We start from the raw sequence: 14,063 nt of genomic DNA on the forward strand, positions 1-14,063 counted from the left end.
TAATTAAAATGTCATTAAAGATTATTAATGTCATTTTCTTACAAAACTTGGCACTAGGAGGCTGCCCAAGAGCCGAAACAAAGCCGAAATAAAAGTAAACCCAGCAAATGGACTAAAATCTTAAAACCCGTTATTCCAGCATTCCTGCTTGATTGTGAGCTTTGCCGTAAGAGATCCGTATGTCATAATGTAGTGTCGGTTTGAAAATATAGTAAATGTTATTTTTAAAATATTTTTTATTTGAGAATAAATTAAAATAACATTTTATTCTTTTTAAAATTTATTTTAATATCAGTATATATCTAAAAATCAAAAAAATAATAATTTAAGAATTTTCAAAAAAATAGTTGGACTGAGCAATGCCAAATACCTTCTTAATCTGGGTTATGGCAGTACAAGCTCGGATCATTTTTATTTTAAGTACATAATAACCATCAACACTCAACACACCAAGCTTTCCCCCCCCCCCCCCTCAAAAGCTAAGGACATCTTCAAATTAATTTATATGAATTTTAATAAAAACTAAATTTTATATAAACGTTAATCGAAACTAAATCTCATTTCAAAATGATTTTAAATATACACCCCTTTAAGACGGCCCTCGCAAATGGTTTTGATGATCCCTTGTGTTTTTTTTTTTTTATTTGAACATACTCGGTCTTCACTGCATCCTCGTGGTATCAAGAATTTTCCAGTTTTTGTGGCAGGGCAGCTTTATATATATATAAGGAATTTTCGTCAATGTTTTAGGGGAAAAAAATAGAAGGAACAAAACTTTCCTTTCTTATAAAGAAACCATGCATTATGCTGACTAGCAATGCTAAGGTAGTTGTGCACGCTATGGAAGGTTCATTAGCTCACCCATTTGGTATTGATTAAGAAATATGAGTCATGACTCGGCAGAAGTCAACTTCAACAACACCCACTTCCATGGCAATATCTTGCCTAGCTATCAAGGAAGGCCAGCCGAAACCGCGTACGTAGCAGCTACATTTTAATTAGGTTATGGGAGAGCTTGATTTTGCAGTTAACTCGGGACACAAAGGAAAGGTTGAAGAATTTAGCTGAGGAAACATGTTCAGTAGGTTGCCCAGTACTACTACAACTAGATAAATGCAATGAAATGAAGATATTCTATTTATTTTATTTTATTAACAGCTTGTTGTAATTTCTTTCGAACTTCTCAATCTGAATACGTCTTTATTGACATTATAAATAGAGTATATATAAACTGAGTACAGAATAATTGAATAATTATTACCTCATATGACATTCTAATAATTTTATTGCCTATTCTGGAAGTTCCAACTCAATGGAAGATGCAATTTAATTGGTTTGTAATTAACACAATATTAAATTTGATACTTGTTTGGTGTTACGGTCAAACCAAACTTTTAAAAATTTATGAATTATTTGTAGTTTTAAATTAAAATTTTTGTGTGTTTTTGGATTGTTTATGGTGAGGCAAAGTTGCTTCTACGAAAGAGAACTCAAAGGTCAAAGGCAGAATATGTACATTTAAAAATCATTTGGGCTGTAGTAGGTTTAGTCACTAGCCGATAAACGTTTTAGTATTAAAGACACGGCAGACCAAACATGTTATGGCAGATGTCATGGCTGAAAAAATTGATGCTGTAGTCGGCGATATGGTATAAGTTAGCGATGAAGAGTCCTGCTCAAAGCTTGAGTTTTTCAAGGTCAGAACTCTAGATTTAAAGGGAGGCATAGGAGGTGAACAGGGCGGGAAGGGATCTTCACTTGCTCATGTTTGACTCCTGTGGTAAGGGCAGCTTTTGATTTTGTCATGGCTTTTCTGATGACCCTTAATAAAGGTGCTTGAAAATTGCTAGTGATGGAAAGCCCCCCAATATTTTACAATGCAGGCTGTTCCATTTTTTTGGGTTGTAGATTGTGGTGTGTAATTGTTTAGAGGCAAGTCAAGATGGTTAAAACCCTCTCTGAATTGCGTTTTTATCTAATAGTCATGCATGGCTAGCTGTCTTATGTGTTTGGTTTCCAATTCGCTCCATGATACACAGGTCACAGAAGAAAAGTTTCTCAGGTAATTTTGGGTACATATTCACTATAATCTTTGCCACAAAAAAATACGATGAATGTTATAGATTCTACAACTAGTTTCTTTCCGTGGGTTTGTTCCTCAAACAAAAGCTATATATATATATATATATATATATATATATATATATATATATATATATATATATATATATGAAGTGAAACATATTTTGGCAAATTTGCGTGGTTCAACTCTACTGGGATTTTTATTTATAAGCTGCGGGTAATGTTTCCAAACTGTATAAGCTGCTTCGAGCACAACAAAAATCTGTATAAATTTCTGCAAACTCCTTTACTGAATGGATACACTCGTTCAGGAATTCCTCTGAATATCAATGAAAGTTAGTGGGCTAATACAAGATTTGAGAGTGGTAGCAAACCTTAGATTTGAAATGCGTTTACGTCTTGTGAGTTCATATGTGAATCAAATTACAATAAAGAATTCATTTCATACACCATGTAAAACATGTACATCAAAATTTAAACCTTGGCATATTTTAAACCAAAACTTGGATTTATATATTCATCTACTGTTGGAACTTGAGTTTTAATTAAACAGTGATGGATCCAAGTTTGAAATTAGATTAGATCTTCAAACTGAATGTATTAAAAGTTACATAAAATATTGGACCTAAAAATATGAAACCACCTTGATATCATCTAATTTGTATAATTAAATAAGTAATAGAGTACATTATTATAACAAGAAAAAACAGAGAAAGCAAAAAAATAGTAATCAGATGACCTAGTAAAAAACCTAAATTAAACCGATAAAACCCAGTCAATTAATCTGTCGACTTTTTTTACAGAACAAACTAATTTGGACCCATTTGTTTAAGAACAAAATTATGTTGACGTTTTTTTACAAAACAAACTAGTTTTGACCCATTTGTTTAAGATAAAAAATTAAGTTGACCCGAGCCTTGCAGACCCTCATGTAACTTTGGTGCATGGGTAGTGTTCAATTATTGATACCCAAAATCTTTCTTTTAAAAAAAATAAAGAAAGAAAAAGATCATTACTCTTTTAACTATTTTATATGTCTACTTAATTAATTCAGATTTAGAATTGTATTATAATATCTATTAATAAAAAGATTAAACATAATCATAAATGATTGCTATAAAACTGAATTTAATTTTTGTAAGTAATACTGTGTGTGATAACGGGCCTCAAATTTGCTAGGATAACGATAAAGAATTTTCCACGTTCACAAAAATGGTTGCAGGCTGCATGCTATAATAAAGGAAAGGAAATGACAATAACCCATGGTTTCTTCTACCTCCACCAGACCAACCCAGATGGAGGTGGGCTATATCAGACCCAATAACAATATTTCTAATTTGCTTTCATCATTTCTTGGAAATGCTCAAGGTTCAAACTTTTAATTAAATGCATCTTTAAATCACTTTGAGAAAGCAGTGTGAATGTTCAAGACGTTCAATGAAAGATGCAATTCACCTCTCATCATGCTTCGTCTCTCGAATCCCTCCTACATTCGCAATGATGACAAGAACACCAGCTCAATCTCATGAAGATCATGCGGGTACAGGGATACCTGGATCTACACTGCTTTCCGCTATTAACCAGGTATATTATGTTCCCTCAAAATTTTCAAAAACAAAAATCATCTTACATTCATTTTTCCTTGCTAGATAGAATGGACAGACAATCAACACTTCGTTAAACCTTACATTCGTCGTTTCTTCTTCTCTGGAGTTGCATGTACTTGCGCCTTAATCCCATACTTGTTTAGCTGGAAGTTTTCAAAAGCCTCAGAGATTGCTCCTACCTGTTACATGATGTTCAGAAAAAGAAATGTTACTGGAAGACATGGTTAGGCATCCATTTGCAATCAAACTACTGTGTCATTTGGATCTCAAACCAGTTCAGGCTTTTTGGCGTAGACCCTGACTATCATATCTTGAAAGCATGTAGGCAGCAGGTGACTGATGCGATCATCTGGTATGGAAAATTTTTCTTCACTCTCATAATCCTAAACAGGAGAGAAGAAAAAGAAATAAAACCATGTGTAAGAAATTGAATATTATATGGGTTCTGGCTTGAGCATATAATAATGTTGAGTTCCACTCTGATCCTCTCCTAAAAGTTCATCCAATTCATTACTTTTAGATTATAGAAACTCCTGCAACTATGATAACAGTGTGAAAATGCCATCAACTAAGCAGAATCGTGAACAAAAGTCAAATAGTCATTTTAGGGACCAGATAACATCCGACTAAACTAAAACTAGAGTGCATGACAATTGAGGTTAACAAAGTAGATTAGATTACCTTGAAAAAACTGATTCTGGAGAAGATTACAAGTACCAAACAAAGAGAAACAAAAATTAGTAGAATTTACTGTTCAACCCAAAATTACAACAAAAAAGTGATGCCATGTTCAAATATAAAATAGTTTCCCTTGTACTTTGTCAAGTACCTTTCAAGAGGATTATGCCTTCCACGAGTCAAATCAATCCTCACATTGCTTACAGCAACATCCTCCTCCTTCAGTAGCACCCCGCCATTTTTCTGCCACAAAAAAATAGCTTATATAGTAGAAGTTGTGCTCGGCACACACAAGAAAGTGAAATTTGACATACCCAACCCTGCAAACACACACACACACACACGAAAAATGGGGAAAAGAAGAAGCAGTAGCAAGCACACTCCCATTTTGTATGGAAATGTTTGTGCGATGACCTCAATTCTCAAAGCATAAAATGAAAGTGTGCAAAACCTGGGAACAAACAATATCCTGTGCAGTGACGTCTTTGAAATTTTCTATCTTGTCCCTTGGAACAGCATACTCATTGCAAAACTGCCACAAGGAAAAGGGAATTGCTTAAACTTCACCACCCACACACCGTATCTGAAACCGTAGTGTAAAAAGCATGCTAGCATCACATGCAAATACATGAATTACTATGCTTCCTTCAATACAATTAACATACAAAATAAAGGCAAATTATATTATTTAAAGAAAGTGCAAAACAGCAAAAATTCACTACCTGGTAAAGATTTCTCGTGCGTATGCGTCGGATCAAATTCCTGGATTCCCTTAGTTCTTGGTTAGGAGCTGTCTCAATAGTTTTGATTATTGAATCATCTAACTGCATTCTCGATAACAAGCAAAGCACAGCATTATCTTATAATAGGAAATAAAACTATTCACCCCAGCTTCTTATAGAAAACAGCTTTCATTACCTTCCAGTATTCTGAAGGATCTTCAATGAAAGATGAAATTTGCAGATAATCATTTGCTTCCACCAAGGCATCTACAATCATCAGCTCTATAGCCTGCAATAGCATCAACATCATAATAGCCGCTTTGATCTTCAAATCAAGTGAGGAAAATGAGCAATAGAACAAAAGATAAAAAAATAATAACTTGACAGGTAAAGAAAAAGAAGGAAAGAAATGTCACAGGGAAAACATGTCAACATGACAGAAGCAGCTGAAGAATACTACACTTTTGTGTTCTTTATTTTATTTTATTTTATTTTTGAGATTAGAAGGGATGTGCCACCATAGAAGACAATAACCAATCCTAGTTTATACCTTTACTTTTGGGTGAACATAAACTGTACGGTAAAGATCCGCGCGAGTAGCAAACAACTTATGGACAGTGAGATCTGCCAAAATACCCAAAATTATGAAAATGACAATAAAGACCATAATTAAATTTCTTCATGGATGGATAGAAGATACTAACACTCCTTGGCGCGATAACAAATCTCATCACCCATAACTCGCATTGTCTGCATCAACCTACAAAATGAAGAGCATATAGCACTGGAAAACTATTCCAAAATATTACTAATGCTTTGCTAGGTAATAAATTGTATTAATGCACCAGCTGCAGAAAACAAAAACTGACTTAGGGATATTAACAAAAACCTCTGAAACTCAAAACTGCATCCCAGACCGCAGGCTCGGCTGTCACGGACAATATAATCAAACCTGTATATCAACAGTATCATCAATCAAAAGAAGAAATGTAGCACATAATTTAGCAATGGAAAATCCCTAAACTTCACTCACTTGTCCACATCAACTCCATTTCGACCATTCGCAACAATATCATACAAAAAGCGCTTCTCACCTGCATCCTGCACATCAAAGCAAACCCATAAATGTTGAAAATAAAACTAAGATGATAAAAAAACAATATGTTTCAACAAGTTTCTTTCACCCCCATTTTATCAATATATTGCAACATGATGGAGCACCTAGAAAAAAGACCTTACATTTTTTGGTGCTGATCCTGAGCTAGCTAGTATCATCTCCTGTAAATAAATGCAAAGTATATATAAAAATCATGACAAAAAGAAAAAAACTCCGAAAGTTTTTTTGTTTTTCATCCTACAAAATCCATGAACCACGTTACTTTATCAAAATGAAAAGGAAATGTAATGAGAGCATATAAGGATCAGATTACAAGATGGATGTCTAGATGAGAAAAAATGGAAGGCCCAAACTATCATCACAGGTGCACATACGAGCCTATAAATTAGTGTAGCATGACCTTACACGCATATTATAATTTGAACTGTGGGCATAGCTTCCATGCATGTGATCTAGAAATACCTAGAGGAGCTTCCATGCATGTTAAGAGATTAGAATAATATGATATACAGTATATATGGCTCAAATTACTGTTGAAGCATCAATTAGAGAGCGAAAAACCCTTTATAAGATCCATTGTTTCTTTCAAAAAGTCAATCCACACCTTGTCTTTTGATTTTACTTCACATGATTCATTGAACCTGTAGCTTGCATGTGAATGCTAGTAACGTATTCACAAAAGATAATGTGAATTAGAATTTCCAAAAAATATCAAATTACCTTAACTTTTCTCATCATTTCAGAGTCAACGTCTATATGGTGCTTATCAACAATATGATCAACCATTTTTGTTGACATTTGCTCATGCGACCTGGTAAGTATAACAATGTCATAAACAGATATTGAAACGATTTTTGAAATAATATATAAGAAAAGAAGAAGAAGAAGCAAACACATTCAAGCTTTGTTACCTTTTTATCTATTAAGAAACAATATTTTAAACACTAAGATTCATGAGAACAAATTCACACAAAGAAAAGCAAGCAAAAGACCTAAAGACCCATTCAGATTTGTTATTTTTGGAGTATAGGTTCAGTATTTAACATATAGTGGTTGGATAAAGCTTAAAAGGCAGTAGAGTTATTGATTAGGAAAAAAAAAACTCAAGTGGACTGGTTTAGCTATATATCTCTTAGGAGTTTTTGCAACGTCATTTTCATAAGAAGATTAAAGGGATTTATGGTAAATAAAACGTGACCATTCAATACATCCAATTTTATTAGAATTATAATATGAGGAAAATAAAAACAATGTGAAGAACATTCATGAGGGAGAGTTAAATGTTTAATGTTAGTACCTTCAAATTAACTCATTGGATTGATTTAGTCTTGCACCTATATAGATAGATTTCTGGAATGGAGGTCGTTTCTCAAAAATTAACTCCTCAAATTTAGGCTTCTAATTCTAAGGCATCCATCCAACAATTGATTTGTATAATCACAACACACACACACACACACACGCTTTCTAAGATGTAAAATGTACCATTCCGTGCCATTCATAACCAGAGGGAGAAACTCGGATTGAAACAAGTGACTGAAGGGACCGTGACCCACATCATGTAGAAGTCCTACAAATTGAATGAAAAAATTACAAAACAAAAAACCTTAACACCAGCTAACATTAAAGAGAGGCACTTGCCTTGCATTTGGTTAGTGTCCTATAACAAAAGAAACAGGATAGAAACATGTTTGGTTGGGAAGACGAAGATATGAAAATAAATCTATCTCCGGGGCAACAACGCTATATATAACATGTTGAACTACCTGCAAGTTTCACCGTCTGAATATCAAAATTATCAATACCTAGCTCCAGACCCTGCAATCATCAGTAGCAAATATGAAAAATAAAAACGCTGCAATTAAGAGGATAGGTGCTAGGTAGGTGTATGACTCTATTACCTGGTACTTTTTGAGCATTTGAACAGCTTCACCAGCAAGCCAATACACGCCGAGAGAATGTTCGAACCTGGTATGCACAGCCCCAGGATAAACCATATGCGCAGCACCTGAGACACCGGAAACCGTAACTAATTTTCATAATTAAAAAATAATTAAATAAGAAAGTTATTTTTCAGGAAAAGAACACAGAACTCACCAAGTTGTTTCAGGTCCCGCAGCCTGTAACAAATAAATAGACAAGCATTACGTGAAATTGCATAATTCAGGAAAGAAATTATATATGAAAAAACAAAAAAAATAAAAAGCAAAACCTTTGAAACTGCTCTGTATCAATGAACTTTAAAGAGAGCTGCAGTCCAAGGAAAAAAAATTTAAAAAATGAAAAAAATAATAATTACAGAGAGATAAAGGGAGTAAGGGTACCGGATCGAGGTAAATGTTGCCGTGGACATTATCGTGAACGTGTTTGGATAGTCGGGTATTTGAAAAATCGGAAACTGGAGGCAGTGGGAGTTCTTCGTTGCTATAAGCCCCCATTTTCTTCAGTAGAAATAAGTGGTGGATTTTTTTAATTTTTTAACTTTTTTGGAATGTAAAGCCTAAAGAGATGAAGCCCTGCAGAATTTAATTTAATACCCTGACAGTCTGATACAGATGGGAATTTAATGGAGAGTTCGCTTGCTTACGAGGGTTTAAAAAAAAAGGAGGAGGTTTTGTTTATACTCCAAGAGAAAGGATTTGTTGGGTAGTAGGCCGTAGCTGCCTTGCTAGTGACATTTTGGGCCCTTTGCTACACTTGTAATGAAATCCGGCCTGGTGGCTGGTGTATTCTGTATAGTTGCCGGAACAAGCCCGGCATCTGACTTCAAAAAAAAAACTCAGGTTATTATGCTGTGAGTTTACTTGGTGGATTAATGAGTGAATCAAGATCAATATTTTTTTATTAAAATGATTTTATTTTATTTTTTAAGAAAAAATCTTGGTATTTATGAGGTGCTGCTCAGGGGATTTATAAACTATAATAGTTAGCAGCATATGGGCTGGTATACTAGATGTCAGTGGTAGGTACAAGACAGAGAATCGTCTAATTTGGACCATATATATATATAAAAGAAGGTAAAATTGGTGAATTTTCTTCACTTTTTGAAGTACAAGACATATCCAATTTATACCCTGTTTAAGGTGGCCGCGATGTAACTTATTTTTTATTAAAAAAATTATTTTAAATTAATTTTTTTAAATATTTTTACATAATATGCTAATATTAAAAATCATTTTAAAAAAATAAAAATAAAATATTATTTTAATATATTTCTCAATAAAATATACTTTAAAAAATAATTTTTACAACAATTATGACCACCCTCTTACTTTATTAAAAAGTAAAACAAGAAAAGGACAAGTTTAAGTTTTTTGTTTTTTCAAGGGACATGAGGAAAACATGGTAGAACTTTTATGACACTTTCTTCTGAGTTTATCATCTGAAAATATTTATAATTCAAAAATATAAATTTGATTTGTCTTATTATTAACATTTTATTGTTCAGCAATAAGACACAAGCTTGATTCAAATTATTTATAATGAAATTGGCACTTCTTTTGTTCCCAGCTGGTTCTCCAAGTTGATTTAATCCACATTTTTAAACAAATTCTTCTTCTGCAGTAATTACCCTTTTGGCTGATGAATTTGTCATATTAAACAGGAGTTCGTGTTATTGCTGTCAATGTATCCAGATCATGTGTTAATCATATAAAACAATAATCTCAAAGTTCAGAAAATCACAAGGAAAACAGGAAATTTGATTAACAAAACTGTAATCTTACATCGCAATACACTGAAGGCATGTGAATGCTAACAGGGAGACCAAGATTCCTAGTATAGTTTATAAAGGACAACACATTCAGATGTTACAAGTAAGGATTGATTATCTCATTCAGAGATTTCAACAGTCTTGACATCAGGTTTCTTGACTTCCTCCTTAGGCACAGTGACAGTAAGAACCCCATTCTCCATACAAGCCTTAATTTGGTCCATCCTGGCATTCTCAGGCAGCCTAAACCTCCTCAAGAACTTGCCACTGCTACGCTCCACACGATGCCATGTGTCGTTCTTGTCTTCCTTCTCCACGTTCCTCTGTCCGCTAATCTGGAGCACTCTGTCATCTTCAATTTCTACCTTTACCTCCTCCTTTTTAAGCCCCGGAAGATCTGCCTGGAAGACATGGGCTTCTGGGGTCTCTTTCCAATCAATACGGGTGTTAACAAAAGCTGGATTTTCACGAGAAAAGAGAGAGTTTGAAGAGGAAATGAAAGGGGTTAAGTCCTTGAATGGATCCCAGATGTCTAATGATGAGAACGGATCGAAGATGTTGTTGCCTCGTTGGTTGTCAAAGAAGCTTGGAATCAACGCCATCTCTCTCTTCTTTCTTTGTCGGATACAATCTTTTGGTTTGATTACTAGCTGTGGAACTCTTGATTGCCTCTTCTTCTCAAATTTTTCTTGATGGTGTGAGAACGATGAGACAAGTTTGGTATATTTATAAGACGTAAAGGAGGAATCTGGTTTGTTCTGGACAATGGAGTGAGAACTGATTGTGGAACATTCTGGGTCCAACGTCGGATTAAGAACTGGAAGTTTGATGAGCTTTCTAGTAAATTCTTCATCTTTTCGGCTGTGGATTGAAATTTATGGACTTGTTCGATAGGGTTTTGAACTTCCAATGGGCTCAAACCTATGTCTCCTATTTTGCTTATAGGCCCCTGTAATCTACTTGACATTAATTGAGTTTTTTTTATTAAAAAAAATAGAATTAACTGATTAGCATAAAGTCAATTTAGATTCAAAAAATTGAATCTAACAAAGTTGTTGATGATTCGATTTTAGTTATTGTTATTTTTTATGATTAGTTGTGATTATTGATAAATAACTTTTTAAAACTATTCATCATATATTTTTCCCACTTCATTTTATTTAAGATTATAATTCAAATCTTCAAGCTTAAAAAAATCATTTAAGTTTGATGATTATTTTGAAAACATAATATCAACGTTTTCTTCCATTAAATGCTGTCATGGACGTGTGAAAGCGTTTTGGTAATCTGGTATTTGCAAAATAGGAAATTGGAGATGAAGATGGTCTTTCATTTCCGTAAGCTCCCATTTACAAGACGTAAGCCTGCTTGTCAAGGAATTATAACCATGAAAATATTGGGTATGTCATTTATCTCTACCATCCCGATGAGTTGGTAGTGGAAACCCAGAAGAGGATTTTCCATGATTAACAATGACATCGCATGGGTGGAGATATAAATTTTCTAGTGGATGTGATCACAAATTTGTAAGAATAACTTGAGAACGTCAAGAAAGATCCTTCTCACTGTCTGCGTTCTTTAAGGTGAAAACTCCAGATTTAAGAGGAGGGGGAGACGGAAATGGTGGCGCGCAGGGGGGAGCAGGCTCTTCTAATAAGTGGTGTTTGGCTCTCCATTGTTAACTGGTAAAATCTGCATTAATTCAATATTTTCTGGTGGGCTTCAACCTGTATGCAAACTGTGAGTATGATGAAGCGTCCATCTGTTTTACTTTCTACAAACAATAAAAACAAATCTGTATTTTTGTTGATTGGCTTCGAACTTGGTCTCGTTATGTTGAATATATCCGTTTGAAATATATTTCATTCTTGTTTGGAATTACCAATTTTACATCATAAAAACAAAAATAGACATTCCAAAGAGGAAAATTGTCAAATCTATCCGAGGATTAATCCAGGAAAAGGCTTTGTTCAAATTTGAATCAAATCACTAAAATCATGAATTGCACTATATCAACACCTAAACTAAATCAATTAAAATTCAATTAAGCTAGAGTTTCGAGTCTTAAATTTGTACGATTAAGCTGTTAGACCAGATTGGGTTAACAAGTATGCTCCACGGAAGTGAAAGAGTGAACATGAAAAAGAAAAGAAAGAAACACATCAGGAAGGAAAGAGAGAGTGGGATGAAAAATTTTATTTGCAAAATTGATGTGTTATGTAATACACTGAGCACTTTTGTGCATGTTAACAGGGAGACCAGAACTTCCAACTACTTGAGAAAAACAAACACACAAAGGAACCATAATTCTTACAAACAGGGGATATTAACCAATAGGCATCTGTCTCCTTCAACCAAAGATTTCAATTGCCTTGACTTCAGGTTTCTTGACTTCCTCCTTAGGCACAGTGACAGTAAGAACCCCATTCTCCATTGAAGCCTTAACTTGATCCACCTTGGCATTCTCAGGCAGCCTAAACCTCCTCGAGAACTTGCCACTCCTACGCTCTACACGATGCCATGTGTCGTTCTTGTCTTCCTTCTCCACACTCCTCTCTCCGCTAATCTGGAGGACTCTGTCATCTTCAATCTCAACCTTCACCTCCTCCTTCTTAAGCCCTGGAAGATCAGCCTTGAAGACATGGGCTTCTGGGGTCTCTTTCCAATCAATGCGGGTGTTAACAGAAGCTGAATTTTCACGAGAGATGAGGGAATTAGAGGAAGTGAAAGGGAAGTCCTTGAGTGGATCCCAAATGTCAAAAGCAGAGAATGGGTCCAAAATGCTACTGCCTCGTCGATTGTTAAAGAAGCTTGGAACCATTGCCATCATCTTTTTCAGAGAATTAATATCTGCTGGGTTGCTGCTAATATTTTGATTGCTTCTTCTAGTTCTTGATTCTTATGTGTGAGAGACAGTCACGGAACAAGTCGGGTATTTATAAGAAGTAAAGGAGGCATCTGGTTTGTTCTGGACGATCGAGCTGTACGCCGATGAAGGAAGATTCTTAAGGACAACCAAAAACATCAGATAAAAATTAGAAGATTGACGAACTTTCTCGTAAATTCCAGAATCCTCTCGGCTGTGAATTGAAATGTGTGGATTTGGTATTCAATTGGGTCTGACTTATTAATGGGCCGAAAGCCTTTGTTTTTTCTATTTTTCGGGTCTGCTAATCATATATATTGTTCCGTAAGGACCCAATTGATGGCCCAAGGTAGTCATGAAATAGTGAGGTCCAAGTCAACATGGCCGAGAAACTCACACGACTCAGAGCCAAAAAAAATCGGGAAATTTTCCTAAGCAGTTATAAGTGTCTTCTTCCGACATTTCAAGTATACTCTATATTGAAGTTCAAAGTTCAAACTTCGAAGTGAGCAGGAAACTACAAAATATACTACTTGGAAGTCGTGTTATAAAGAAACATGAAGCTATAGGTAGTGGTGTTCGGAATTGTGTTTAAATTGTGATTTTGAGAATTTTTTAATTTGTTTTTGTTTTAAATTAATTTTTTTGTGTTTTTTGTATTGTTTTTGTGTTTGTTTTTAATGTATTTTTAATATTTTAATATATTTTAAAACAAAAAACACTTTAAAAAATAATTTAAACAAATAAATTAAGTTGTGTTCGTGATTTTCAGTTCAAATTGATACGTGACACATGAAAGACAGAGATGAAAGCATAAGATACGCCAGAACATAATAGCAACTATAAAAACTGGGAGGAAGAAGGGATTTACTTGCCTGGACAAATACGCCAGAACGATGGCGCATGACATCTGGGCCGGTGCTAGTATTCTTTTATTTTTATCATAAATCCAAGCCGAGGGCCTGAAAACACAGATCACAGAGTCCAAGTAAGAGTACTGGGGCCCGTCCAGGTTCAATTAATTGAAGGGAAATAAACAAATTTATTTTGACATCGGCTAACTATGTTTTTGTTTTTTTATTCGATGATGAAAAGTATTATCAGATCAGTTAAAATTAATTTTTTTTAAATGATTCTATGACACATCATTTATATCGACTTAATGTATTAAAATAACCCAGATGCTATCCTAAGATTTGAATTAAAGATTTAGAAGAATAAAACATATCATTGCATGTTGACTTAATGTAATAAAATAACCCGGAAGGAAGGGACACCA

General features: G+C 34.4%; 3 protein-coding genes across 3 annotated transcripts; all 3 read right to left on the reverse strand.

Moving 5' to 3' along the window:
- Window positions 1-3,411: 3,411 nt before the first annotated feature.
- On the reverse strand, window positions 3,412-8,880 carry LOC7474938 (uncharacterized). Its single transcript, XM_024608050.2, has 19 exons — window positions 8,531-8,880; window positions 8,419-8,456; window positions 8,304-8,326; window positions 8,108-8,214; window positions 7,973-8,024; window positions 7,692-7,776; window positions 6,927-7,017; window positions 6,329-6,367; window positions 6,123-6,190; window positions 5,979-6,041; window positions 5,794-5,849; window positions 5,640-5,713; window positions 5,286-5,378; window positions 5,090-5,191; window positions 4,819-4,899; window positions 4,519-4,610; window positions 4,371-4,386; window positions 3,962-4,072; window positions 3,412-3,868 (listed from the first exon to the last, which is right to left on the reverse strand). Exons 1-19 carry the CDS (start codon window positions 8,642-8,644, stop codon window positions 3,767-3,769), a joined length of 1,407 nt encoding a protein of 468 aa, XP_024463818.1. The 5' UTR covers window positions 8,645-8,880; the 3' UTR covers window positions 3,412-3,766.
- A 1,006-nt stretch (window positions 8,881-9,886) lies between these two features.
- Window positions 9,887-10,782, reverse strand: LOC18102191 (18.1 kDa class I heat shock protein). Its single transcript, XM_024608111.2, has one exon. It carries the CDS (start codon window positions 10,518-10,520, stop codon window positions 10,038-10,040), a length of 483 nt encoding a protein of 160 aa, XP_024463879.2. The 5' UTR covers window positions 10,521-10,782; the 3' UTR covers window positions 9,887-10,037.
- Window positions 10,783-12,088: 1,306 nt separating this feature from the next.
- LOC7478626 (18.1 kDa class I heat shock protein) lies at window positions 12,089-12,911 on the reverse strand. The gene has a single exon (XM_002312862.4). The coding sequence runs from the start codon at window positions 12,746-12,748 to the stop codon at window positions 12,269-12,271; it is 480 nt and encodes a 159-aa protein (XP_002312898.2). The 5' UTR covers window positions 12,749-12,911; the 3' UTR covers window positions 12,089-12,268.
- Between the last annotated feature and the right edge of the window lie 1,152 nt (window positions 12,912-14,063).

Source organism: Populus trichocarpa, chromosome 9 (genome assembly GCF_000002775.5).
Source record: "Populus trichocarpa isolate Nisqually-1 chromosome 9, P.trichocarpa_v4.1, whole genome shotgun sequence".
Classification (NCBI taxonomy): domain Eukaryota; kingdom Viridiplantae; phylum Streptophyta; class Magnoliopsida; order Malpighiales; family Salicaceae; genus Populus; species Populus trichocarpa.

Coding starts and splice junctions, on each gene's coding strand:
- LOC18102191 (XM_024608111.2), bottom strand. CDS start 10,520: ATGGCGTTGATTCCAAGCTTCTTTGACAACCAACGAGGCAACAACATC.
- LOC7474938 (XM_024608050.2), bottom strand. CDS start 8,644: ATGGGGGCTTATAGCAACGAAGAACTCCCACTGCCTCCAGTTTCCGAT. Junction 8,025..8,107: donor AAATGCTCAAAAAGTACCAG/GTAATAGAGTCA, acceptor TGATGATTGCAG/GGTCTGGAGCTAGGTATTGA. Junction 5,192..5,285: donor ATCCTTCAGAATACTGGAAG/GTAATGAAAGCT, acceptor TCGAGAATGCAG/TTAGATGATTCAATAATCAA.
- LOC7478626 (XM_002312862.4), bottom strand. CDS start 12,748: ATGATGGCAATGGTTCCAAGCTTCTTTAACAATCGACGAGGCAGTAGC.